General features: G+C 37.8%; 1 protein-coding gene across 2 annotated transcripts; it reads right to left on the bottom strand.

Moving 5' to 3' along the window:
• Positions 1–7,045: 7,045 nt before the first annotated feature.
• Positions 7,046–10,819, bottom strand: LOC149163113 (amino acid transporter AVT6B-like). Of its 2 annotated transcripts, none has more exons than XM_089437541.1 (6): positions 10,062–10,819; positions 9,271–9,909; positions 8,994–9,146; positions 8,106–8,309; positions 7,498–7,963; positions 7,046–7,374 (listed from the first exon to the last, which is right to left on the bottom strand). In XM_089437541.1, the coding sequence occupies exons 2-6, from the start codon at positions 9,740–9,742 to the stop codon at positions 7,230–7,232; spliced, it is 1,440 nt and encodes a 479-aa protein (XP_089293667.1). In that variant the 5' UTR covers positions 9,743–9,909; positions 10,062–10,819; the 3' UTR covers positions 7,046–7,229. The 2 variants fall into 2 exon arrangements, with proteins under 2 accessions (XP_089293667.1, XP_089293666.1); XM_089437540.1 differs by having other exon boundaries at positions 9,271–9,793; positions 10,062–10,814.
• Between the last annotated feature and the right edge of the window lie 15,414 nt (positions 10,820–26,233).

The following is a 26,233-nucleotide window of genomic DNA, read 5'->3' as shown; positions in this document are numbered from 1 at the left end:
TATAATGCCTATATGTGTGTGGTCCATAACGCTTATGTGATATTAGACTTGAGAGCTTATATGTTAAAAGGTCAATGTGCATAACATCATAAATTATAATCACTCATACATTAATAAAATACATCGTCGTTACAATCCAAGTAAGAAAAAAGAGTGTAGGGTACTAGTAATCCATGAGAGGGAAAGGGGCTATGTGATAAGCCAAACATTAAATTAAATAATGTTTTTGGACTATAGTACCTATATGTGTGTGGTCCATAACGCCTATGTGATATTAGACTAAAGAGCTTATATGTTAAAAGGTCAATGCGCATAACATCATAAATTATAATCACTCATACATTAATAAAATACATCATCATTACAATCCAAGTAAGAAAAAAGAGTATAGGGTACTAGTAATCCATGAGAGGGAAAGGGGCTATGCGCTAAGCCAAACATTAAAATAATCCTAATTCATAGTTGAAGCCTTATTCATGTGATTTTATCATAAGTTCTTAAGATGTGGGATGAATTACCAAGTGTGGGGAAGTAGTTCTTTAGTTTCCACTTGTCCAAAATAGAATATGCATATATAAATTTTGTACTTAGTGAGAAAATCATTATTTTTTCCATCATTGGTTCAGGTACGCTAGATGTGAACAAGGTAGCCATTGTAACCTTACTAGTTTGTGAAACCCTACAAATCTTAAGTGGACTTGGGTGGACAATTCTCAGTGGATTGCCTTAGGGGAAGGCTTGAGCCCTAGAGGGAATATTTTTGGGAATGTTTCCTTGTGTGAGGCCTAGAGGGTGCTTTGGAGACTCCATTATAGCAACTAAAGTTTTGGAGCCCCAAAGCTCTAAGACTTCTTAGTTGGCCTGTGATGGATCCCTGGAGGGGAAGTAGTACATCTTACGGGACTATGAAGCAAAAAAGGAGTTGTACTTCCTTGGATTGTGAAGACTAATGGAAAATGAGAGGTTGTATTGGAATTTCTAATGGAGTAGATGTAAATAGTCTAGTTGGTGACAAAGTCCTATTAGGCATAATTAATTATGGCATCAAAGTATTAATGAATAAGATTGAGGGAATTTTAAAATAATGTGTGTACACATGTCATTGAAATTCAATGAATATGCCCACAAGTCAAACTAAGGTGTGTTAGGTGTGCCCATAGGTGCCCATAAAAAAAACTTTGAAGAATAATGCACCAAAGGGTGGGTGTGTGGGTTTATGAGTGTGCATACCCATTATCCTCGCATGTTGGTGTAGTCATTTGAGTCTGATGTTGAGAAAATCGTGTTTCCACTTGAAGATCTCATGTCCTCTAGAAATTACTTAATTGTGCAATTCCACTCTCTTAACATTGAATAAATCTCACATAAGTAAAAGAAAAGGTGAAAAGGGGATTCATTCTAGCTAGCAACAAAGGTAAGTTGAACTTGAGTTTCTCTCACTATAATGGAGTGGCAAATAGAGTTAACATTAATGTCATCATTGAGCACAATGTTTTTGTTATCAAAACTATGCATAATCTGATTATGTGAAATTTCAATACTAATCATATTTAAAATTTCATTTCCTTATATTATGTTTTATAATATCTGCATTGATCCATTTGAGTAGTTGCCAGTGGTGCAACATTTTTATATAACAACTTTCATCTCCATGATTTCATGTGCAAAATACTTTTGCAGCTCAAAACTTAACCAATCATAATCACCTATAATTCATTCAAAGAGATTGAAAGCATTGAGCAAGTCAATAAAAAACCATTAAATACATTTTCATTGCATGCATGTTGGGGAAATTAATTGATAAATAAAAACACAATTAATCACCTAGATATTAATTATCAACCCAAGGAGCATCTTTTTATTTCAAGGCAATCAGAAAAATATATGCAAGCAAATACCAACAACTAACACTGGTTCTGTTTGATTATGTTCTACACTATCAAGCTCATTTGACAAGAAATAAAATGTAAGACTTGAAAAATAATACTAAATTAAAAAGCAGAAAGTAAATGACAAGAAAATAATTATGATAATCACACGAATTAAATCAATACTGAATTAAACCACACCTTGTTGAATTGGAAATTTAAGTTATTGCACTCAACAAATTTCAAATGCTAATCTAGAGCAACAAACTAAATGAAATCTAGAAATTGTCGGAAACAACAAATTTGAAAAATGCAGCAGCCAACAAATTACTCGTATAAAAGGAAAATTATTTTAAAGAACAATGATTGAAATTAAAATAAACAAGCACATAACTAAACTACTTTAGATGCTCAAAGCAGCACTTTGTCCAAGGTAGTGGGCCCAACTACCCAAGACTTAGTTCCGCCTTGAGAAATAACTCAGATCAGATTACAAATAACAGATATAGAGCACAATGGATAGCTTCCTTCATTAAAACATATGAGATAAATAATTACATACAATTGAAGCTCTTAGCTTAGCCTCTATTTCAACAATTGTTCATCGTCTCCCATCTCTCATCTTTTTCCTCTTTGATCTTTGCTTTCATTTAAATACACAGAGAGCACAAAGAAGTCACAACAAAGTTGATTACAAATTGATTTCCATTACAAATTTGGATTTTCCAAAACAAATTAATCAGCAAGATCAAATCTAAAATATCTTTCCATCAACATTTTGTAGGAACAAGTCGAATTTGGTATTGCAATTGGAAGAATTTGGAAAACGACAACAACATGAAATCTGCAAAAATGACCTTCGAATAACCTTGCGTTTCTTTCTTTCGAAATAGAATTTTGGAAAAAAATTCTATGGAAAACTACTTTGGTCCGTTCTACACAAAACCCATGTCTCAGATTTTCAAGATTCATCTTCATTTGCCCAAAACATCCAACGCAAAAATGCCACTTTTTTTATCCCAACAAATTTCTGAGTTGGAATATTTGATTATGAGTTGGAAATCAAATTTGCAATCTAGAAGAGATATTGGAGGCAGTGATGTTATAACAAATTCATTAATAAACCATCATTGGCAAAATTATGCATAATAATCATCAATTGATTAAAAATAAAAGAGAATAAGTATTATTTAACAAATAATATTTATTATAAAAAAATGATTTGTACTCTAAAGTTAATATATTATTATCAAATAAAATATATTATAAGGATTTATACTTGAAAGTTAATATATTAATTAATAAAAATAGATATAGTTATTGTATTATAATTAAACTTAAGTTTATAATTATTATTATTATTACATTAATTAATAAAATCAATAGGGTGTAATTTCAATTATATTAATCATAGCGTAATTATTATATATATGAAATTATTCAAAAAGCAATAACAACATAATATTTTGTTTATATATATATATATATATATATATATATATATATATATATCTTATTGTTTTTTGGTCTTCTAACAAATTTATTTTTAATATTTAAATTGAAAATTATATAGATTAAGAATCAAATTTAGAATAATTTATTGAGGCATATTTTTTTGTCATTTTTCTTTTTTTATTTAAATAGAATACTATATCCTTATAGTATTATTGTAATCTTAATAACAATATTTTTTTATAAAAATATTTTATTGTTTATATTAAAAGTAATATATTTTTTAATAAAAAGTATTTTGTTATTTTTGTCCTTTAATTAATTTACTTTTAGCATTTAAGTTGTATTTTATAAATTTTTTGTCTTTTCAAATGACTATAAGAAATGAATATTTCTATGTGCACATATGGTCACTACAACTATAACTTGGATTTGTATCTCAAACATATCATAAAACATGTTCTTATGGAAGTTAGTGTCATTATAACTCCTAATTACTATAGTATGTTAGTTGTCGTAAAACATAGGATTTGTTCTATGTATCTTTGTGATCACCAAACACTATATCTTAAATTTGTGTTTCAAGGATATCACAAACGGAGTTGTCTATAATGCGACTTTTTGGAGATTCCGGTGACGGAATCCGGCGGAAGAAATTGAGGTTAAATCTTGATTTGTTGCAGTTAAAATGGTTTTTTAACTGCATATTTGGATTCAGCACCCTCGAAAACCCCTGGGACGCTTTCATTGTGCAGAAACTAGCTATCAAACTTGCGATTCCAATAAATTCCTGCCGGATTTCGACCAGAAAAACCCGCCGGAAAGGCTTTCAAAAAGTCGCGTTATAGACTATTTCATCACAAACCATGTTCAACCATAGAGGTTAGTGTCATTTAAAAATCCTAGTTAATATCTTATGTTAGATGTAAAAAGATAAAAATATACTTTAAAAAAATAGATTTTAACATTACTATGAATTTATAGGCATTTTTTTACATAATACTAACCTACTATTTTTTTTAATGCTAGTTACAATAAATTTTGTTGTCGATTACACATAATAAGCAAATGCTAATATTACACTGGTTTGTGTTGCATTTGGCGATTAATAATTGCGATAATAACACATGATATACTAGGGTGCCACTATAGGAAACCCAAAAACAAAACTACACCAATTGGACTTTGTTACAAGAAGACATGAACATGTGTCATTAGGAGCATTACACTTCAATGTCACGATGTGGGTGTCAATTGGATGGCATTGTGACACATTAGGAGCATTAAACTTCGTTGTTACGATGTGGGTGTCAATTGGATGTCATTGCCATTGGGAAACAATAAATGTAGATATGAAATGGTTAAAGTAGGGTCAATTGGATGCCATTGTGATTGGGCATCAATAAATTTGGTAAATGTAAGGTGATCATTGCTTAATGGGTTTCATCAATTTACTATGGTTAAAGTTATTAGATATTTGGCTAGTGTTGGAGTTAATGCTTACATTTCATATTAAAGAAGTTGATTTGTGATGGTTGAGAAATTCTCTCAACCTCTCTATCTAATTTGGGAATAAGTTGGATCTCAGAAACTCTATTTAATAGAGTAATCTGAATGTAAATTTGTGTGTGAGTGTCTTTGCACATACACCATTTGTGCATAATATATGATTGAGTTTTTGTAATTGTGTTGTTTTAGCTATTTTTATCATGGTATCAGAGCTAGATCTGAACCTGTGTTGTGAGGAGGTGCATCTGGATGTTAACGGGGCTGTTGCAACCTGAGTATTCTAGACGGAGCAACCTGTGTATGCAACCGTAAACCATCCCCATCTCCATTGCGGTCGTGAGCTTCCATGGAGGCAGCGATAGTGACAGAAGCGATGCCGTTGCCAACTAGTGCGGAGTCAAGACGAGGTCTGTGATTTAATTTGAAGCGATGCCGTTGCCAACCAGTGCGGAGTCAAGACGAGCGTCCAGACCTCCACAGAACCGTCTTATATTGTTCGTAGCTGCGCCATAGACGAACAATTGTGTGGCACGAGTAGCAGGCTCGACAACGCCTGAGCAGCGATCTCCTGAGCGGTGCTGTTTTTGGCCTCCAACATCTTGACCAGAAAAGGGATGCAGCCGAACTCGCCGACTTCTTTTCTCAAATCAGTTGATGCGTTGAACCTAAATCGATGCTAATTAGATTTTATCCTGGACAAAGAAACAGACTTTATGCTTCTAAGATGTGGACTAATTAGGGCGCAGAGAAAGCCCGGTCGTAGCTGATTTTATTGTAACTTATATCAGAGATGGCCACTGCAGATGTTTCATTGCTACATGTCCTTTTATCACAGTGATATTGGTCGATATTTATGGGTTTTGGGAAGAATCTGCGTTGCAGAGAGATATGATCAAACGAGCCAGTCCAGATGTGAGAGACAGAGAGCCGTGTCTGATATTCACGCAGAGAGACAGCGATAAATGCGTTGTGACAGTCACTGTTACCATGACTATACCGGTTTTTGGAAAATACATTTGTGATTATATTAGTTTAATTTCCATTATTATAAAATGTTTGTAAAATAAGTGAGGGTTAATTGTTAAAATCAGACAAAAAGGTTATTTTGTAACACTGATTTTAGATACATTCTGTATCTAGACGGCTTTTCTAGATAACTGGCAAGTACAACGGTGGCACCCATGTATCTCGGTGGATGGGAGCTCGTCCATAGAATGACTAGGGGTTCAGTGATTGCAATCAATTGTGTTTGAAGAAATCAAGTAGCAGTAAGGCTCAATATGGATGGTTGTCTAGATGGTATGGCAGTTGCGAATCTAGGGAAGGATCCCTCATTAGTGGTAGACATGGAAGTGGTTTTCTAATGAGGTTATGCGACAGATTGGGATGCTATCCAATAATTGACTTTGGGAGGTCCTTGATTCGGGAGTTGAGGAAGGGAACTCGGGAATTCAACTGGCCAACTACACCTTTCCGAGGGTTATGAGGCAACTTGATGGAGCATCTACTGATAAGCTTGATTATTTTGTTATTTTCATGTAATGTAATCATTAAGGGGGGATGTTGGAGTTAATGCTTACATTCCATATTTAAGAAGTTGGTTTGTGATGGTTGAAAATTTCTCTCAACCTCTCTATCTCATTTGGGAATAAGTTGGATCTCAGAAACTCTATTTAATAGAGTAATCTGAATGTAAATTTGTGTGTGAGTGTCTTTGCACATACACCATTTGTGCATAATATAAGATTGAGTTTCTGTAATTGTGTTGTTTTAGCTATTTTTATCAGCTAGTTGAATTTCGGCAGTGTCTATTATGAAATTGCTAAAAATATTATTCAGGGCTATCTAAATTTAAGATCTAACAATTGATAAGTATTTACTAACTATTCGTAAACACTACAAGTACTAACTATCCTTTACTGTTGCTAACAATCATCTAAATCCCAAGTAATTAAATGTTATTGATTAAACTTGTTCCTTTACATTTTGAAGAATTTCCATGCTCGTGGTAACAATTTCCAGGTAAGGAATTGGGACTATAAAATTAAAGTTACTTTAAAATTATTAATTCTCAAGCCTGACCTGAGCCTAGTCCTTTCCTTGTATGGTCTGAAACATCCAGATCAAATAACTTCATTCCTGTTTGTCTAACATGATCAGAATAAGTCCTACAAATATTCATACCTTACCAAAACGAAAATTGACAGGAGCCTAGTGGAACTATTATAATTCCGCATGCAATAGCTCAATTTAACTTCAACTCAGAGAACTATTATAAACAATGTGTTTAGCACATAGTTTTTGCTAGGCACAGGTTGATTTAACTCCTGTTGACCAGCACAATAGACACCAACTAATAATACATACAAGCTAGGTGTTGGATGAATCCATCAGTCAAACTCATGGTGAGCTTGAAACAGCATTACTTTTCCTGAATACATCATATATGTCGCTAGACACAGCAATAAAACTGCAAATGACAGCCAATGTAATCATTATCAGTGCAAGACACTTGTCCTTCCTCCTCGATATACCATGGCCATCTCTGCAGTAAAATGTTGTTCCAACTTAGTATGTGGCCATGAGAAAACATCCCCAAAACTTCTTAGTGATCAACCATACAAGGAACTACAGAGGAAGCAACAAGGCATTGGATAATTAGTATTACCTTAGAACAATAGAACCTGGAAAGATAAAGCCAACACAGACTGCTACTGTAGCCCCTGTAATCTGAAATGCATCCCAGATATTGGGGATAAATGTTGCCCCCAGGAAAACACAACCTATCAATCCGGCTGTGATTAAAATAAATCTCTTGGAGTCTAACGGCAGGGGATGTGCAGATGGAAAGGCAAGGCCATCAAGATTGAGACGTAAGGCAAAATTAATAACTGGAAAGACCAGCATCAAATGAATAGCATAGCTAACACGAACAATATCATTCAAAATAGGACTGTAAGGGACTCCCAAATCTGTGTCAAAATTGGCTAGAACATCACTCATCGTCATATCTCCAAACAGTAGATAGCCGAATAAGCTTGTTGCTATGTATATCGATGAACAAAATGCAAGTGAAGTCTGAACAACTGTTTGCATTCCCGAAGAATCAGGAAGCTCATTCTGTATGGGATGAACTACACAGACAACAACATAAATATTCTTGTCAAGTTTGAATGTCTACATATGTGCCAAATTATATATTGCAATCTAACTTAATTAACTGGTATATTATCTAGATAGCCAATTATGGTGAAAGAAAATGACAATCCTTGTTACCATTGTAATGGCAGATGTAAGAAGTGACCATGACTGGAGCAGCTGTAAAAAGCTTCCAAAATGAAGCCTGATCAGTAACATCAGGAAGTAGTCTTGGCATGTAGATATCACCAAGAACTAATTTAACAATTGTAATACCCGCAGTGATTACCACAAAAACAACAGCCAATGATACTGATACTGCGGAACTAAATTTCAAAGAATCTGCAATCACAGGGAAAAAAAAATTAGAGAGATGTCATAAACAGAATCATCTGCGTTTCCCTCTGATTTGACTATACCAAGCAAAACGAAAACATACTATAAAGATTTGCGTGACCTTCAACCTAATCAAAATTTTGGTTGCTATGATGCACTCAGATTTATTTTGAATAAAGATTTAGAGCAGACACTTAAGGTAAAGTATATCCACTTAAATCTTGCAACTGAGCTCTTCTACTATCAACATTCAAAATAGTACTGATGATGGATCCCTGTTGGGATTTGAAACGTCGACGGAAAAATGGTTTTTACTGTGGATTCTCCGATTTCTAAGTTACAAGCTTTATCAAAAATTAGCTTTGAATAACCTGTGAAAGGAATCCATATGTGCAGGAACATTTTCACTCTTTACACATAGGAAGGACAAATATCTCAAATATCACATCTTTCTCCTTTCTCCCATTTTGCTCTGATTGCATTGAAATTCACAAATAAATTGCGGACTATATTTGCACGACAAAGACTGAACCAGAGCCAATTCTGGATGTTTATAATGTTCATGCAGAGCCAATTCTGGATGTTTATAATGTTCATGATGAGTGATTGGAGACTTTCACAGTGAATCATTAACGCTGTATAATGTTCATGATTTTGTGTAAACCAATGAGATGGTAAATATGAACTTACCCACGTGCCTGAAAGAGACTAAGGGAACAAGTATAAGAATTGTGGTGAGAAACAGGGCACCAGTTCGCCCAGTCCACCAGCATACTCCAAACCATTCCTCCAACACACCAGTGTGATGGACACCGTTTGATGATGTTCCAGAAATCACATCACCTAGCAATGGGGGAAAGCATCAGTCCGCAATTGAAGTGTCTATATTGAATAAAAGGATTTCAGCAACTAAGCAATAAAACAAAAGTTAAGACACTAGTAAATCTATTATATATTGAACACATACCGATGATAATCATATAGATGATAAGAACACCCAAGGTTTTAAGTATGATGCAAACTTGCAATAAAATCCTGCCTGGCTGTCCAAAAGCATCCTCCATGACACCTCCATAGGAATTAACCCTAGCAGCCTTACTAAACCTCAGCAAAAATTCAATTGACACATATGTTAGAAGCCCCACAAGCACTAGAAGAGAGAGACCCAGGATGAGTCCCAAAATCTTCATGGTGGCAGGTAAAGCCATGATGCCTGCCCCAACAATTGTCGTCGACAAATTAAGAACTGCTCCTGTCAAGGAGCCATTATTTCGCGCAGGGTCTCCTGAATCTTTTTGTAACTCTGACTCTGAAAGCAAAGACACTATAACGGACTCCTCTTTCGGTTCTGTAAGCTTCCCCAAAGTCATCCTGGTAAACCTGTCCGCCCAAACAGTTGAATACTTCTGTTTCTTTGGCTGGAAGCGAGTCGTTCGCATCCAATTTGCGCCACATATAAAAGCTTATGTTTCAGTGATCAAAGCATGGTTCTGCATCCAATTTTGAAAACATGATCGTAAATTTTTTTGTCGAACGACTGCTCATATAATCCATGTATAAAATCCCTAACATCTGGTGGCTGGTGCTCCAAAAGTCTGTTCTTTTTCTGTTGCATTAATTAATATCAAGAAAATTACAGGAATTGCCCATTAATTGGATGTACAAAGCATCCATGGAACACAAACTCAATATGGAACACATTGCACAATCTGAATTAAAATTTTCAAAAGAGTTTAACCAAACACTTTGCATGCATACCTGCGTAAGCACGCTATCATATATATTCTTCTGATCGGAACCGCTCTTTCGCATCCAATCTTCACAGAACACTTACAGAATTCTTGCAAATTATTTTGCTTGCCAAATTTCCACGGCACGCAATCACATATATTTCATTGAATGATACCGAACAGCTTCAAACCCTCGTGCAGGCAGATTCTTCATCTCCACCAGTAACTTAAATTTTCTCCGATCAAAAAACCCCTTCTGAAGCCCATCTTAACAAAAATGCGATCATTGCACGAAATTTATCCAGGAATCCGTATTCCAAAACACCTCAACCCCGAAAGTTAAGAAAGCCGTAACAGGTGTTTTGTCGAACTGTTCAGACCGGCGTAGGCAATACCCGCTTTTCGATCATTAGTTTTAAACAATCTATAGCGTACAATCTAATAATTCAATACATTACAAACCCCGTATGTGGCATCATTCCAACCCATACACGTATGTGGCATCCATTCACAATTACCAGCATAACAATTACCAGCGGCCAGTTAAATAATTGTCCTAACGAAAATAATTCAATGATTAATGGCAGGGGATTTTAAACTACATGTGAGGTGCCGTCATTCCTGCATCACTCAAGGAAGGAGATTTTATACTCTTAAGTAACAACGTATGCTTGTATCATACTGCCACCCAACATAATTCAATCATTGATGGAAGGAGATGTTTTATTCTCAGAGACGTCCCGTCTTTCCTGAATCTCTCAACAAAGGAGATTTTATAGTCAAAATGTAGGCGTTTTTCAGATGACAACCATGGTACCGTTGGTAACTACATAGAACAGTAGCTGGCGTTTTTTAACTCAATTGCAATGTCACATCACCTTAAGAGTGAAATGAACAGGTGTGCTGAGTCATTTCCGTAAACATTGCATGCAAGAAAATCTGTAGGCATAATAATTTGGGGGGGACTTCTGAAGGAACAATTCCCTTTCTCAATGATGAGGGGTTTGGATTACATAACAGGGGATGAGTGTGTTAACATCTTTTTCATCACTAGCATTTACATCATGCATGGGTTAAGTCAAAATTGCTTCAACAGATAAAATAGGAAAGTGGATTTGGGTAAATGCAAAGTAAGCTGAGGGCATTTTAAGGAGTAGGCGTGCTCACCTTAAATAGGGACAAATGAGAAGAAAATTGATCAAGAGAAAGAAAATAAATAAGAGAAACAAAAATAAAGAAGATTCGATAATCTACACTCCCACATCTACACCTCTTACTTGGTCATTAGATCTATATGTCTAAGAACTGATGAAGGCCAGGACAAAGCTGGAGATTTTGGAAGCTAGAGAACAGGAAAGGGACTGCAAAATTTCAAAGTTCACAATTGCAAACCGATGTCCAATGGAAGGTAATAAAATTTTAAAAGAACAGGGAACAATGTTACAAGAGGCTCTAGAGACAGGAAAACAAGAATGGCAAAGCATGAAGATAGCATGGCAAAGCATGAAAGGATTAATAACAACAAACAAGGATGCGATAATTTCTAAACAAACTCAGGGAAATACACAGATATCTCAGCAAACGGACATTTCCAAAGAGAAGGGAAAAATGAACAGTGCGAAAGATAGTCCAAAAGAAATCAAAGCTAGCGCTGAAGATGCTAACGGTTACATAAGGACAGAGGAAAAAGAAAATGCAAGTGCTCGTAGAGCACAAGAAATATAACACAAAGAAACGCTGTACAGGAAAACAAACTTTATTATTAGGGGAATAAAAGATTATGGGAAGAATGAAAATACTCTCAATTTGACAAGAGACTTTCTGAAAGAGACACTGCATTGGAAAGGGAAAATTTGCCAAGCAAGAAGGGTTAGGAGGATATGTGAAGAGAGGCCTCAACCCATAAAAGTCACCATGGCAAGCATACCAGACAAACGACAATTTTTGGCCAAAAAGGAACTCTTGAAAGGCTCACACTTCTTCTTCAATGAAGATTTAACCAAAAAACAACAAGAGGAGAGAAGGGATGAAGTAGAGAAAATTAGAACAACAAGAAACGAAGGGAAAAGGGCATGGTTGTACAATGGGAAAGTCGTTATTGCAGTGTTTGGGTCTCCAGGCAAATCAGGGCAGCAAGCTGGCAGTAAAGAAAAAAACAGAGAATTCAATAATAGAGACAAAAACAAAAAAACAGCATGGACGAAAAGGGTTGAAGACTCAAATTTGAGTCTTATGTGCCAAACTGTGTAGCAGTCAAATCCTACCCATGTCTACCTAAGTTTAGTTTGTTGGAATTGTAGAGATTACCCTTGGAGGAGGGGACCTGGGTTAGGGCCTATTGTGGAATGTAGAGACATAATTTGTCTCACGGAAACTCATGAGCATGATGGTTGCAAAACTCCTGTATTTGACGATTATTTGAAGTTGGCAGTTTGGAGCAAGGTAGCAGAATATGGCAAAGGACATGGGGGAATACTAGTTTTAGGGAAAGAAAAAGAAGGTCATCACATTCAGTTAATTAAAGAAGATGCAAATAAACAATATTTATGGTTGAAAATATCAAAGAATGAGAATCACATAAAAAATGCAACATTCTATTTTGACCCTCAAGTCTCAAAAACTTACAAAAATAAGGGGCTTGACAACAAGGATCCGTACGCAGCTTTAAAACAAGATATTGTTGTGTACTCTCGGCATGGGGAAGTTATTTTAGTGGGAGATTTCAATTCTAGATCAACAAATAATCAAGCTAGGATTTGTTGTTGCAAAGATGATAACAATCCTATTTGGCTCACTGAAGAGGAGAATCCCCAATGGGTGAGGTGTTCAGAAGATGACAAAGTTAGCGATCATTTTGGAGACGAGTTGCTTACACTGTGTGGGGCTTTCAACTTAATTATTTGCAATGATCTAGATAGATGGAAAAGGTTCAGGAACTTCACTTGCAACACATACAATGGGGCAAGTGTCATTGACTATGTGATGTGTTCACAAAGCTTAATAGAAAAGATAGACAAAGTTAGTATTGGAGAGCATATTTGGAACTTAAAATCAGACCATAACTCAATTTATATAAGGCTATCATGGTTATAAGAAAGGCAGCATAGGAGGAAAACCCAATGCTCTCGACAATCACTATCAAGGGGAAAAATTCTTCTAACACAAGAAAATTGTACTATCTTCAAGACAATGTTAAAGAGATTAATTCGGAAGGAGAAAACTAGTTACAAGAGCTTCAACAGTCATGAGTTAACAAATATAATTCAAAGTGCACTTGAAAAGTGCAAAAGAGAAAAAAATAGGAAATCAGAATCAAATTGTTTTCCTGTAAATGCTTGGTTTGATGAGGAATGCAAAATGGCAAGGAGAACCTTGAAAAAGAGAGGAAATGAGAAGATGAATGTAAAGTTAAATAAGCAGATACTAAAAAGGCAAAAAGATGAGTCCATGCAAACAAGGAGAGAAGAGTTAATATATTTAAGCAAGAATAATCCAAATCTTTTCTGGCAGGAACTGCAACCAAGGACGAAGAAAATTGAAAATAATATTACAGCCAATCAATGGTTTGAATATGCAAGGCAACTCTATGAGAAAGAATCTAAGGCGAAGTCCCCCCCTAGGATCAACACAAATTCAAATCTCTTCACGTTACAAGAGATGGAGAATGGAATTAAGAAGCTGAAAACAAGAAAGGCAAAGGACTTGGTTGAACTTCAAAAAGAGTATCTAAAATGGGGAATGAACGCTCTTGCACCGCACATCATGGAAATATTCAACAACGTCATTCAGCAAGGATTCCCAAGAGACTGGAAAACTAGCCTAGCAATACCCCTTTTTAAAAGTGGAGACATTAATAATCCATCAAACTATAGAACAACTATGATCAATCCTTTGTTTGCAAAACTTTTCGGTAGCATGGTAGAAGACAAAATTAGTAAGTGGGAAGAAATAAAAGAAAAGAGGGCAAGAGGACAAACGGGTTTTAGGCCGAAACATTCTATAGTGGATCATGACATCACATTGAGACACATTGTTGAAAAGGTTTGGTAGGGCAAAGAAGAAGTATGTTGCTGCTTTGTGACTTCAAAAAAGCATTTGACACAGTCCATAGGGATAAGTTGTGGTGTAGAATGGAAGAACTTGAAATTCTTGTGCATTATAGAGTTGTTGTCCATAGACTTTATGAAGAAGTGAAAGTCAAAATTAGAACCTTAGCAGGTATAATTTTCAGAAAGCTCTAGAAGTGACATTGGAGTCAAGTAAGGTTTCCCTCTATCCCCTACTCTTTTTGGTCTATTGGAAGAGTGGCTAAATCTGCAAGGTAGAGATGGTGTTCGGTTCAGGGAGTTTGTGATAAAGCTTCTTTTATACGCTGATGATATTGTATTAATTTCTAAATCAGCCCATGGATTGCAAATGCACTTATATGCCCTTGAGCATTTTTGTAGATAAGTGGGGATGCAAGTCAATACTAGCAATGATTTTTTCTAATAAAAGGAAGCAGAACGAGCATACTTTCTTCTTTGAAAACAACATTCTTGAAGAAGTAAATGAGTACAAGTACCTTGGGATTGATTTCAACAACAAACTCAATTGAGAGGACTGCAGAAAAAAGAGAATTTTAGGAGGGTGGAAAGCATTATATGCTCTTCAAAGCAGATGTAGAGAAGCGTAGTTATGGGATTGAAAAATGATTAAAGTGACTTTTGGGATCCTAGTTTGTCCAGTGATGCTATATGGGTGTGAATTGTGGGCTAGCAACACTCCCATCTCAAAATGGAAACAAATTGAAAAAATTCAAAAATGCTTGATCATGAGCAAGTTCAAAATAAAAAGTTCAGTACTTTATGAGATAATGTTGAGTGAAATAGGAGCAACTCCTATTGAAGCAATTGTTATGGTGTGGCTCATAAGATATCTAAAAAGAATTGAGCAAATGAGAGTAGGTAGATGGCCTAATGTTATATTCAATTAAGGCATGAGTGAAAGAAAGAAAACATGGATGAAAAAAAACTACACATGGATGCAAAAATGGAATATATACCTTAATGCATGTCCCACAAATTGCAAGGAGCTAAAGGATTTTGTTATGGATAATTTTCGTAAAAAGGTATCGGGAAATGAGAAGGGTAGAAAGACGAAATATTACATTGAGGAATTCAACCCTACTTGTGATCTACAACAAAAAGAGTTCATTGGAGCTAACATTTTGTGGAGGGAAAGGTTCTTATTGCTCAATTAAGGACCAACTCACATCAAGTTCGGTGTGAAACAGGATGGTGCAAAAGGCTTAAACAAGTTTGGGAAGGAAGGGTGTGTACATTTTGCATGTCTCAGGCTATGGAATAGGAAAAGCATTTCATTTTGGAATGTGATGCATTCAAAGACATCAGAAAAAGTTATGAGAACATGTTAGCATCAGTTTCTTGGCATTGTCTTTTTAGCGAGGGGATTGTTGGAAGGTTGGGAAAGCTCATCATCAATTTGAATCGAAAAAGGATTGAATTGCAAAAAGCGAAAAACAAGGAACTAATGGTCTCATAGACTATTTTTAGTCTCGTGGACCTTAAAATATCATTTCATTTCAATTATATCCATTTATTTAACAACTTATTGTAAATATGTTTTTAAGTTTTTGAACAATTTATTGTTAATATGTTTTTAAGTTTTTTAACTAGTAGGTTTTTTTGTTTTTCCATTTTTATCATTCAAGGAAATTTGACCTTTGGGTAAAAAATCTCTAAAGGTCTTTAATGCGAAAATTTGACCCTTTGGTAAAAAAATTCTAGAGATCATTAATGATGTTATAAGGTTTAATATCTATATATCCATTTATTGAACAACTTATTGTGAATGTGTTTTTAAGATTTCTAATTATTAGGCTTTTTTGTTTTTCCATTTTTATCATTGAAGGAAATTTGACCCTTGGGTAAATTTGGTTTTAGATAACCTATCTCTAAATAAAATATATTATTGAAAAACATATTCTTACAATATTATTCTTAGGCCCATTATGAATCTTTGCACTTTAGAAATATTTTTTTAGATAGGCATTTACTCAAGTCAAGCTTTACACCGATTCTAAGATAAGAAAAAATTCTCTTAATCTCATGAATTAGGTCAACCTTACAAATTTACATGAGAAATTTTGAATCCTAATTAAACTTTCCGTTTCTCACAAGTGGAGGGGGAAAATATGTACTATTACGTAAACTAGGGGTGAGGAGATGGGCATTAAAATTAAACTCCAAAAACTATGGTTCAAAGAAGAGGTCAACTCCACCCCAAAACCATGGTCCTTCCTCCATGGCCTTTTTATAATATTCTAACTTGATAAAATAAATTATGAAGAAATATGTGGAGCAAAGACTTACCATATATGTTAAAGTTTCGTTGTAGCAATCCATTCTATGAGAGCTATTGATGATGGCCAAATTCCATTGAATTTACATACCTTGTGTTTTTCTTGTAGTGTTTGAAGCACACATTGATCACTAGCCACTAAATCCATAACATTGTGGTGCTTTCCACTTCTTCCATAATGAAAGCTCTTAATTATAGTTTTTTTATCAAATGGGAAGTCAAATTTTTCTAGACTCTGTCTTTAAAGAGTGAAGATGTGGATTTTTACCTTGGCAACATCTCTAGAAGTAGAGATTTGCAAAGTATTAGATGAGTTGGTCATCTCTCTCCTCTAAGAACTCCATGGAGATAGAGTGGTAAGGGAAGGGTGTACTTCTTTTAAATGTTATGATCAATCAAAGCGCAACCATGTTTTAGTTGCTTCCTAGAAAAAACCAATCTATACTAGTTAGGAGAGAACCCTACCTCAACCTCGATATTAGTGTTCACAATATCAATGGTGTTTTATCTCTTCATCTCTAGGGTAACTTTCATTGAAAGAGTTTTCACAAAGAACTAAAAATTTTCCAGTTCAATTTGTGGGAACCACAATGCCTCTTCCCATGCAAAGTGCACACTTTCAGGGAGAAAGGAGGAGGCAGAGTGCTCAAGTCTCACCCACTCCTTGTTGTTGTTGTTTTTTCACCTCAATATGGCTAGTTAATACAACCTGTTGTCCATCTATTTTGATAATCATTCTCACCATAAAAACCTCCCTTTTTCTTCTAAGTTTTCACATACATCCTCCACAAGCAATACAACTCCTAGTCCTCTAACTCTTCCATTATGTATTCCATGTTTCATTGACATCATGGTGAAACTAACCTTAATCTTAGTGTCCAATGAGCACTACATATATGTATTTTCTTTGTTGAATCCCCTATAATGCCTTGGAATAATCATGATCTATATCCTATCATGGGTATTCTACTAGAAAAATTCATCACAATAGATATTAGAATATTCTAAAATATTTTCTTATGTGGTGTTTTACTTTAGATCACATATTTAATATCACTAGATTAATGCAAAAAATACTAAAATAAATTGGAATTGAAATGAAAGAAGCTAAGAAAATAACATACTATCCACATAATGGACACAATATGCACTTTGGGAAAACCCAAAACGACAAAAACAAAACTAGAAGATGAGGCTTATGTTCTACTTTTTTCTTCTCATTTATGAAATGAAAATAAAAATAAGGGGGCACTCACTATGGGGTTTCCATGGACATTATAACAAGTATGGTTATCACAAAATATTTCACTTCCTTTATGTAGCTTCAGTATCCCACTCCCAAATTCTCTACTTAACTATGGAACAATAAACATTACAATAAGAATGGAACCCCTTCTTATCCTAGCAACTCGCTATTTAGCCATTCATTTAATAGTAATCTTGGGTAGGTTTATGTAAACCAACGTATAGAGTTCAAAATCTTATTTTCTTGAAACTTTTGACCCCAAAAATAGATATTTTAAGGCCTCAATTAGGCTTTGAAAGGTTTTGGACCCCAAAACATCAAAGCAAGGGACTTCCCAATGGACCCTATAAGACAATAGCTTCAATTTTTCCACCTGAAAAGTACCAAATGGGTGATAAATTATAAAATGATCCAATGTAGATCATAGCTCCCCTTTTGGGGAGGTTTTTCATCATCAAAAACTTATACTTAAGCAAGTGAAGAAAATTTTCATTTACCTTCTCCCTACAATATCATTTGACCTTACTTAGAAGTTGTTATTTCAAAACAAACTACTAGAGTTCATACTCACCCAATTTGGTTGTTTTAGAATCCTTATAAAATGTGCATCTTCTTCTGACTCTATTTGAGATCCTTCTTCTAAGTCATGTGTGGTAGGTAAAACTTGTTCATCAATTTCCTAGTCCAATATAGAAGGTTCATAGAATTTCATATGCTCCACATTCACTACTAAGTAAATGCACCTATATGGGTGTAGACTAAGTTTATAGACATTATAAAATAATTTCTCCAACACTTCAAAAAGACCTTATGAAAGATCCTTGACTTTTTGATCCAGGTGGATATTGGTGGCCACTTGCCAAATCCACCTGGACCCCCACCATTGTTTCTCTCAACATTTTCAGTTTCCTTAATTGTAGCACAACTTACTATTTTTAGCAGTTTTTCGGGTCCTGAACTTCTGGAGCCGTTTTGAGGCCCTAAACGACGTTTTTTGGGAAATCTGGGGGCAACATGGGTCCATGGACCGATGTTGCCCTTCCCAAAGTGGTAGTGCTCGGATAGATCTTTCTAACGAGCTATTGTACGCGTCAAACGGAGATTGTATGCCAAAGTTACGACCCCGGGAAGTTGATGTACCAATTTACCCAAACGAGGCCCACAGTATGGCGTTTCATCGCCTAGGGTTAGGTTTTGGAATGTTAAGGGTTTTCCATTGTTTCTCAACAATAAATAGGCCTTCGAGCTTCATTGTAACACAGTTCAGAGGCATGTAGACACCACATCTCTTCTCAGAGATAAGCTCCCATCGCCCTAGCTGGTTTATTTCCATTTCTGGTTGTAAGCATATTTTAGTGTTTTCCATTAATGAAATGAAGTATTATTTTTGCTGCATCTTTGTGTATATGGTTATCTCTGTAATTTGTTGCGTTCCTGTTTAAATTCGGATCAGTGGTATCAGAGCGGTCTGCTTTTTCTCTGTTTTTCTTTGCATGTCCCCAACAAGGTCGAGATATAAGGAGTTAGGGCTTGAACTGGTCGAACCTTTGCAAGACCAGCCTCGCAAATCCCGACGGCCTCCCATGGCGAATGAGAAGAAAGACGAGGGGGCAGGAGATCCCATCAAAATCTTGCTCGAAGAAGCCCTCGAGCGACAACGGAACGGGATGATGGACAACTTTGCCCAGATCCTTCAGCGGCTACCCAAAAGCGACGCATCGGCTTCCAGCAGCTACTTTGGAAACGCCACGCCCTTTAAGGTACAAGTTAATTTTGAAATCCCCATATTCGAGGGTCAGATAGACGCAGATGCCGTAGATAAATGGTTAAATCTGCTAGAGGATTATTTTTCTGTTCATGAATTTTCGAGTCGGGAAAAGATTGTTTTCGCTCTTCTCAAAGCAGCCCCCCATGTCAAGGATTGGTGGGAAACCTACTGCGAGCAGAAGGATGAAAGTACTGGCTCACTATTTTTAGCCGCACACACCTGGAATTCATTCTGGGATGCCATCAAGGAGCAGTACTACCCTGTCGGAAGCTATGAGGATGAATACATAAAGTGGACCACGTTGCGGCAAGGATGGGACCAAGACGTGCCGGAGTTCACCAATATTTTCCATACCCTTCGCACAAAGTTGGGTATCAAGGATTCAGAGCAAAATTTGATACTCAAATACCATGGCTGCCTGCACAAGTACATCCAGGAAGAAATACAATTCCTGAACATCTCCTCGCTCGGCGCAGCATACCGATATGCCGTCAAGGTCGAGCAGAAGTTTAAACAAAAGAAGCGAGACTTTGGATCTGCGAATCCAAAGCAGGGGAAAGGTGCCCCTAAACCACAGAACAAAGGACAAAGCCAAGGCGGGATAGCCCAAGACAACTCGCCGAAGCTGCAAGCAAAGAACAACGGCGCGAAGCTGAAAAAGGACACTGGAAAATAGTGTGAGTTCCATAAGAGCTCCACTCACAACACAAGTGAGTGTCGGGCCAAGCAATCACTGGTGGCTGAGCTAAAGGTTTCAGAATCAGATGCATGTTCCGACTCTGAGTCAGAACCCGATAAGGGGAATGATAAAGGGAAGCAGATCATTAATGCGGATCCCAACGCCACTGTTGCTACCGCCAAGATCCAGAAAAATGAACTCGAAGATCCAGAGGAGGAGGAGCGTCTCTTCCACTCCCAGATGTGGGTAAAGGGCTCCCCGATACAGTTCATTGTTGATAGCGGGAGTCAAAAGAACCTCATTTCGGCAGAGGTCATGAAGCGGTTGGGCTTACCGACCATAGCACATCCACAACCATACACCATTGGGTGGCTTCACCAAGGAAGAGATCTTCGCGTGAGCCAGCAGTGTCGCCTTCCATACAACATCAAGCCCTTCACGGATGAGGTATTGTGTGACATTGCTCCCCTTGAAGTTTGTGATGTATTATTAGGACAACCATACTTGTGGAAGTGACATGTTGTGTATGAATCAAGGCCCCGTGCTGTTATTATTACATTGGGAAATAAGTTGTACAGGATACCAGAGGTAGCACCACCTACCGTCATCTCTTTGATTACTGCAAAACAATGCAGTAATATCATTTCCAAAACCAGGAAATTTGTTTTCCTGATGATACGTCCTCAAGGAAAGAAGAAGACGGTGGCCGTGGCCTCTAGACGGGGTCCCTCTGCATGACAACTACAGATGGACAAGGTTATGGAGGAGTACGAGGACATATTCACCTCCCCTGCAGGGGTTCCTCTGCACTGTCAGGTCAAGCACTCCATCGATCTGACCCAGGTGCACCGCTACCCAATGGACCAATTTATCAGCACTCTGTTCTGGAGAACAATGAAATCAAGAGGCAGATTCAGGAGCTCCTGCAGAAATGTCACATCAATCCAAGTTCATCGCCTTGTGGGAGCCCGATCGTGTTGGTACAGAAGAAGGATGGGACGTGGAGACTCTGTATTGACTATCGGGCGCTGAACAAGATCATTGATCCAGATTTAAACAGGAACAAAACAAATTACAGAGATAACCATATACACAAAGATGCAATGGAAATAATACTTCATTTCATTAATGGAAAATACTGAAATATGCTTACAACCAGAAATGGAAATAAACCAGCTAGGGCGATGGTAGCTTATCTCTGAGAAGAGATGTGGTGGCTACATGCCTTTGAACTATGTTACAATGAGGCTCGAAGGCCTATTTATTGTTGAGAAACAATGGAAAACCCTTAACATTCCAAAACCTAACCCTAGGAGATGAAACGCCAAACTGTGGGCCCCATTTGGGTAAATTGGTACATCAACTTCCCGGGGTCGTAACTTTGGCATACAATCTCCGTTTGATGCGTACAATAGCTCGTTAAAAAGATCTATCTTAGCACTACCACTTTGGGAAGGGCAACATGGGTCCATGGACCCATGGACCCATGTTGCCTCCAGATTTCCCAAAAAACGTTGTTTAGGGCCTCAAAATGGCTCCAGAAGTTCAGGACCCGAAAAAACTGCTAAAAATAGTAAGTTGTGCTACAATTAAGGAAACTGAAAATGCTGAGAGAAACAATGGTGGGGGTCCAGGTGGGCTTGGCAAGTGGCCACCAATATCCACCTGGATCATTAATGATCCGAATGAAAAATGGCATCAACCCATGGTACTCATCCACCCATATTATTCATCGACCCATGGAATTTACCCATTGTATTATAAATGGCATCCGCCCGTGGTATTGTAAAATCCACCCATGGTACTCATCCACCCATATTATTCATTGACCCATGGAATTTACCCATGATATTGTAAATGGCATCCGCCCGTGGTATTGTAAAATCCACCCATGGTATTCATTCACCCATGGAATTGACCCATGGTATTTTAACTGAAAAATACTATAAGTAACAAGTCACATTTTATAAAAGGACAGATTGTCCCCCACAATGTAGCCTTTACAGTTCAAAGGCATGTAGCCGCACATCTCTTCTCAGAGATAAGCTACCATTGTCCTAACTGGTTTATTTCCACTTGGGTTTTAATAAAAAGTTTCTTTGTGGTTTTGTTTATTGGGCATTCTCCTCTTTTTCTTCTGATAATTCAAGTTTTCAGATCTTGGGGGTCTCTCTACCCCAAGATCCATTTCAATTTTTTAGATCTTGGGGGCCTCCCTCCAAGATTCGGATCAGTGGTATTAGAGCAGGTTATGATTCCATGGGAATGAGGGTTTGATGCATATTTCAGTTTCAAATTTTGCAGCAATATTCAACAAGCTTCAGGCATGTGCTACAACCTCCACAGAGCACTTTCTTGGGTCAAGCAGGAAGAATTTTTCTTTTTTCATTTTTTTGCAGGAATCTTTGAGGGCGGCGACTTTGCAGATCAGATCTGAAAAATTTGGTACAAAATTAAAAAAAAACAAATACCATATTTGGATTCCTCTCGAAAAATCACCCAATTTCAAAAAAAAAAGGGTCAAATCGGAGTTCGGATGTGGGAGATATCGCTGATTTAAAATCAGCTATTTTATTAGAATTTTTGTGACGGCAGAACTGTTGCAGCGCGAATATGAGATCTCAGAGTGTTCAGATAAGGATTTCCAACTCATGGGAAGATGCAAAATGATCCTTCTGCTTCCAAAAACAGGTTATAATAAATATTCTGAGTTATATTGGCTGAGTTATGTCCATTTTAATTCTAGAGCAGCATTCGAAGTGGGTTCCCATTGGAGACGTGCCCTCCACCCCACTTTAGTAGGCACCTCCTTCACATTCATCAGTTTCAACATAGTAGCATTCGGCTTGGGTTATTTGGAGATGTGCCTTCCCACCCCAGGCTATGTAGGCACCTGCTACTTCATTAGCAACCAACATCATGGTTATGGGTCAACAACATAAAATCCTTGTCATCGAAGTCCATTTGCTAGGCCGCACACTGTCAGAATCACAGTTGATCACAAGCATTACAAGGTATCTCTATCCTCGGATCTTCATTTATGAGGGTTTTTGGTTAACCACATAAAACCATTATCTTCAGTGGCTCTTCATATTCCATAAAGGCTTCGCAGGAGGGAACTTTACGCAATGGGGACCATTGCTTCTTAAGGAGGGAGGAATGATCCGAATGGAAAATGGCATCAACCCATGGTACTCATCCACCCATATTATTCATCAACCCATGGAATTTACCCATGGTATTGTAAATGGCATCCGCCCGTGGTATTGTAAAATCCACCCATGGAATTGACCCATGGTATTGTAACTGAAAAATACTATAAGTAACAAGTCACATTTTGTAAAAGGACATATTGTCCCCCACAATGTAGCCTTTACAGTTCAAAGACATGTAGCCGCACATGTCTTCTCAGAGATAAGCTATCATTGCCCTAACTGGTTTATTTCCACTTGGGTTTTAATAAAAAGTTTCTTTGTGGTTTTGTTTATTGGGCATTCTCATCTTTTTCTTCCAACAATTCAAGTTTTCAGATCTTGGGGGTCTCTCTACCCCAAGATCCATTTCAATTTTTTAGATCTTGGGGGCCTCCCTCCAAGAAGAGATCTTGGGGTTTCTACCGCAGGTTCGTGTTGGGGTTTTCTCATATTACTTGGCCCTTGAGTCAAGTCACCAAGGGAGGGGCGAAAGCAAAATTCTTTTGGTCTGAATCTCAACAAAAGGCATTCATGGAGTTGAAGGATCACCTCTGTACGGCACCAGTGCTCGCGTTACTAGATTTACAACAACCATTTGAGGTCGAGACAGATGCCTCTGACTATGCTATTGGGGCAGTCCTTACTCAACATGGACATCCAGTGGCATATCACAGTGAAACACTTTCAGACACGGTCTGGAAGTACCCCACTTATGATAAAGAGAAGTATTCCATTATACAGGCCTGCCGACAATGGAAGCATTACATTTTGGGGAAGGAAACGGTCATCCACACAGACCACCGACCCCTGCAGTTCATACAGACCCAAGGGAAATTGCAGAATGATTGCCATCAGAAGTGGTCTACATACCTGCAACAGTTCCACTTGAACATCAAGTATAAGAAGGGCAGCACCAATAATGTTGCAGATTGCCTCAGTCGACCACCGATCGTGGCGTTAACCACCGTGCTCAACTCTTGTGGGCACGAGACTTCTGATTGGCCACTTCTCTACAAAAGCAACCCAGAATTCGGCCACACATACCAGACACTCTTGGAGGGTCGGAATGTCCCAGATTTTCAGCTCCAGGATGCCCTGTTATGCCACCTAGGTCACCTTTGTGTTCCTTCAAGCGAGCGTGCCAAGATGATTTGGGAAGCACACTACAGTCGGGCTGCTGGGCATTTCGGGGTCGAGAAAACAATGGCAGTACTGCAAAATTATTTTTATTGGCCGAATCTTCGACAGGATGTTGGGAAGTACATCAGATCATGTACTGCCTGTGCCATTGCCAAACCGACCATTAAGAAGCACGACCTCTATACCCCGTTGCCTACCCCTAGTCGACCTTGGGAATCCATCTCCATGGATTACATGTCAGGCCTTCCTTCCACTAAGCATGGAAATGACTGTGTTTTTGTGGTCGTCGACAGGTTCTCGAAGATGGCCATTATGGCGGCCTACAAGAAGAATATCATAGCAGAAGCCACTGCTAAACTCTTCTTTGAACGAGTGTGGGTGCACTTTGGGATCCCACAGTCTATCATCTCAGATCGGGACAGTCGGTTTCTCAGCACATTTTGGTCCAATCTCTGGTCAATGTTGGACACCAAACTCACGAAGTCCACAGCCTTCCATCCTCAAACTGATGGCCAGACAGAGGTTGTCAATAGGATGATTGTGCACATTTTGTGCATGTATAACTCAAAGCATCCACGCACATGGGACGAGAGCCTCCCCTATGTTTAGCACAGCTACAACCGAGCTCTTCACAGCTCCACTGGCCATAGCCCTTTTCAGGTGGGTTTGGGATTCCAGCCACTATGCCCCATTGATGTGGCCATGCCACTTGCATCTACTCACATAAATTCAGCTCATGTCCAGTCTGAAACAGATAAGGCCACCAGCTTCATTGAGCGCATCCAACATATTCGCCAGCAGGTCCATGACATTCTGGAGAAATCAAATGCTAAGTACAAGCAACGACATGATCAACATCGGGTGCCACACAAGTTTCAGGTGGGCGACAAAGTCTGGTTGCATCTGCAAAAGGAACGCTTTATTGGAGCCTATCGGAAATTGAGACCACTCCGATATGGTCCTTACACCATTACTAAGGCTATGGGAGACAATGCATTTGAGCTCAGCATTCCCCCATTCCTTGGCCTGCACCCAGTGTTCAATGTGGACCGCCTTCGGCCATACTTTCCACCATTGCTAGACACATCCAACATTGCAGAACAGCTCAAACCCACAGAATTAAATCCAGATTGCATGGAACAAGCTACAACTGATCGGATCATGGACACACAGATCAAGAACACTCGCCAACAGACTATCCAACTGTATCGAGTTGTCAAAGCAGGTGTTACACTAAAAAATGTCACCATGACTATTTACAGTTAGTATGGCTCAATCAACAGTCATGCTACCCTCTTAGGCAAGTCTTATGCCTCTGCCCTCCATGTCAAACTCCAAAAAGAGAGAAAGTCTTGTATAAATGTATTTATCTCTGGGGACGCAGGTTCTCTCAAACTTACCTGCGGGGACGCTCCCAATGTTCACAAAAGCTGTGTCCGAAGACGCTCTGTATGTAAAGGGACAGGTGCGTCCCCCTGTAAAAGTTAGAATGCGCAAGTTTCATCTTTAAAAAGTTACTTGTGGTCATTTCTAGAGCATTCTAGAAGGTTGTTCGACGTGTATTGGGCGCCTACAGATGGTTCATGCACTCCTATCAAAGAGGAACTTATCCCATCAATAAGGGAGTGATCCCATCCAAAGAGGGGACTATCCCATTGATGGTGGACCTGATTAACCTCCTCTTGAGTACTATAAATACAGGCATTGGGCCAGAAGGAGGAGAGGCTGAAGCTATACATTTTCTAAGGGTAAATGCTGCAGGAATTAGGACTCCCATTTAGAAGCTTGTGAGGAGAGATTGCCATCTTTG

Source organism: Pinus tabuliformis, chromosome 5_2 (genome assembly GCF_031772625.1).
Source record: "Pinus tabuliformis cultivar Carrire ecotype Pingquan chromosome 5_2, CPIR1, whole genome shotgun sequence".
NCBI lineage: Eukaryota > Viridiplantae > Streptophyta > Pinopsida > Pinales > Pinaceae > Pinus > Pinus tabuliformis.
Note: the sequence above shows the minus strand (reverse complement) of the source record. Positions and strands in the feature narration are given on the sequence as shown.

Bases quoted from the DNA above. Each gene is read 5' to 3' on its own strand.
- LOC149163113 (XM_089437541.1), bottom strand. From the start codon at position 9,742: ATGCGAACGACTCGCTTCCAGCCAAAGAAACAGAAGTATTCAACTGTT. The intron at 9,147-9,270 runs GTATGTGTTCAA...CCCCATTGCTAG, and splicing joins CATCTATATGATTATCATCG to GTGATGTGATTTCTGGAACA. The intron at 7,964-8,105 runs GTAACAAGGATT...TTGTCTGTGTAG, and splicing joins TTACATCTGCCATTACAATG to TTCATCCCATACAGAATGAG.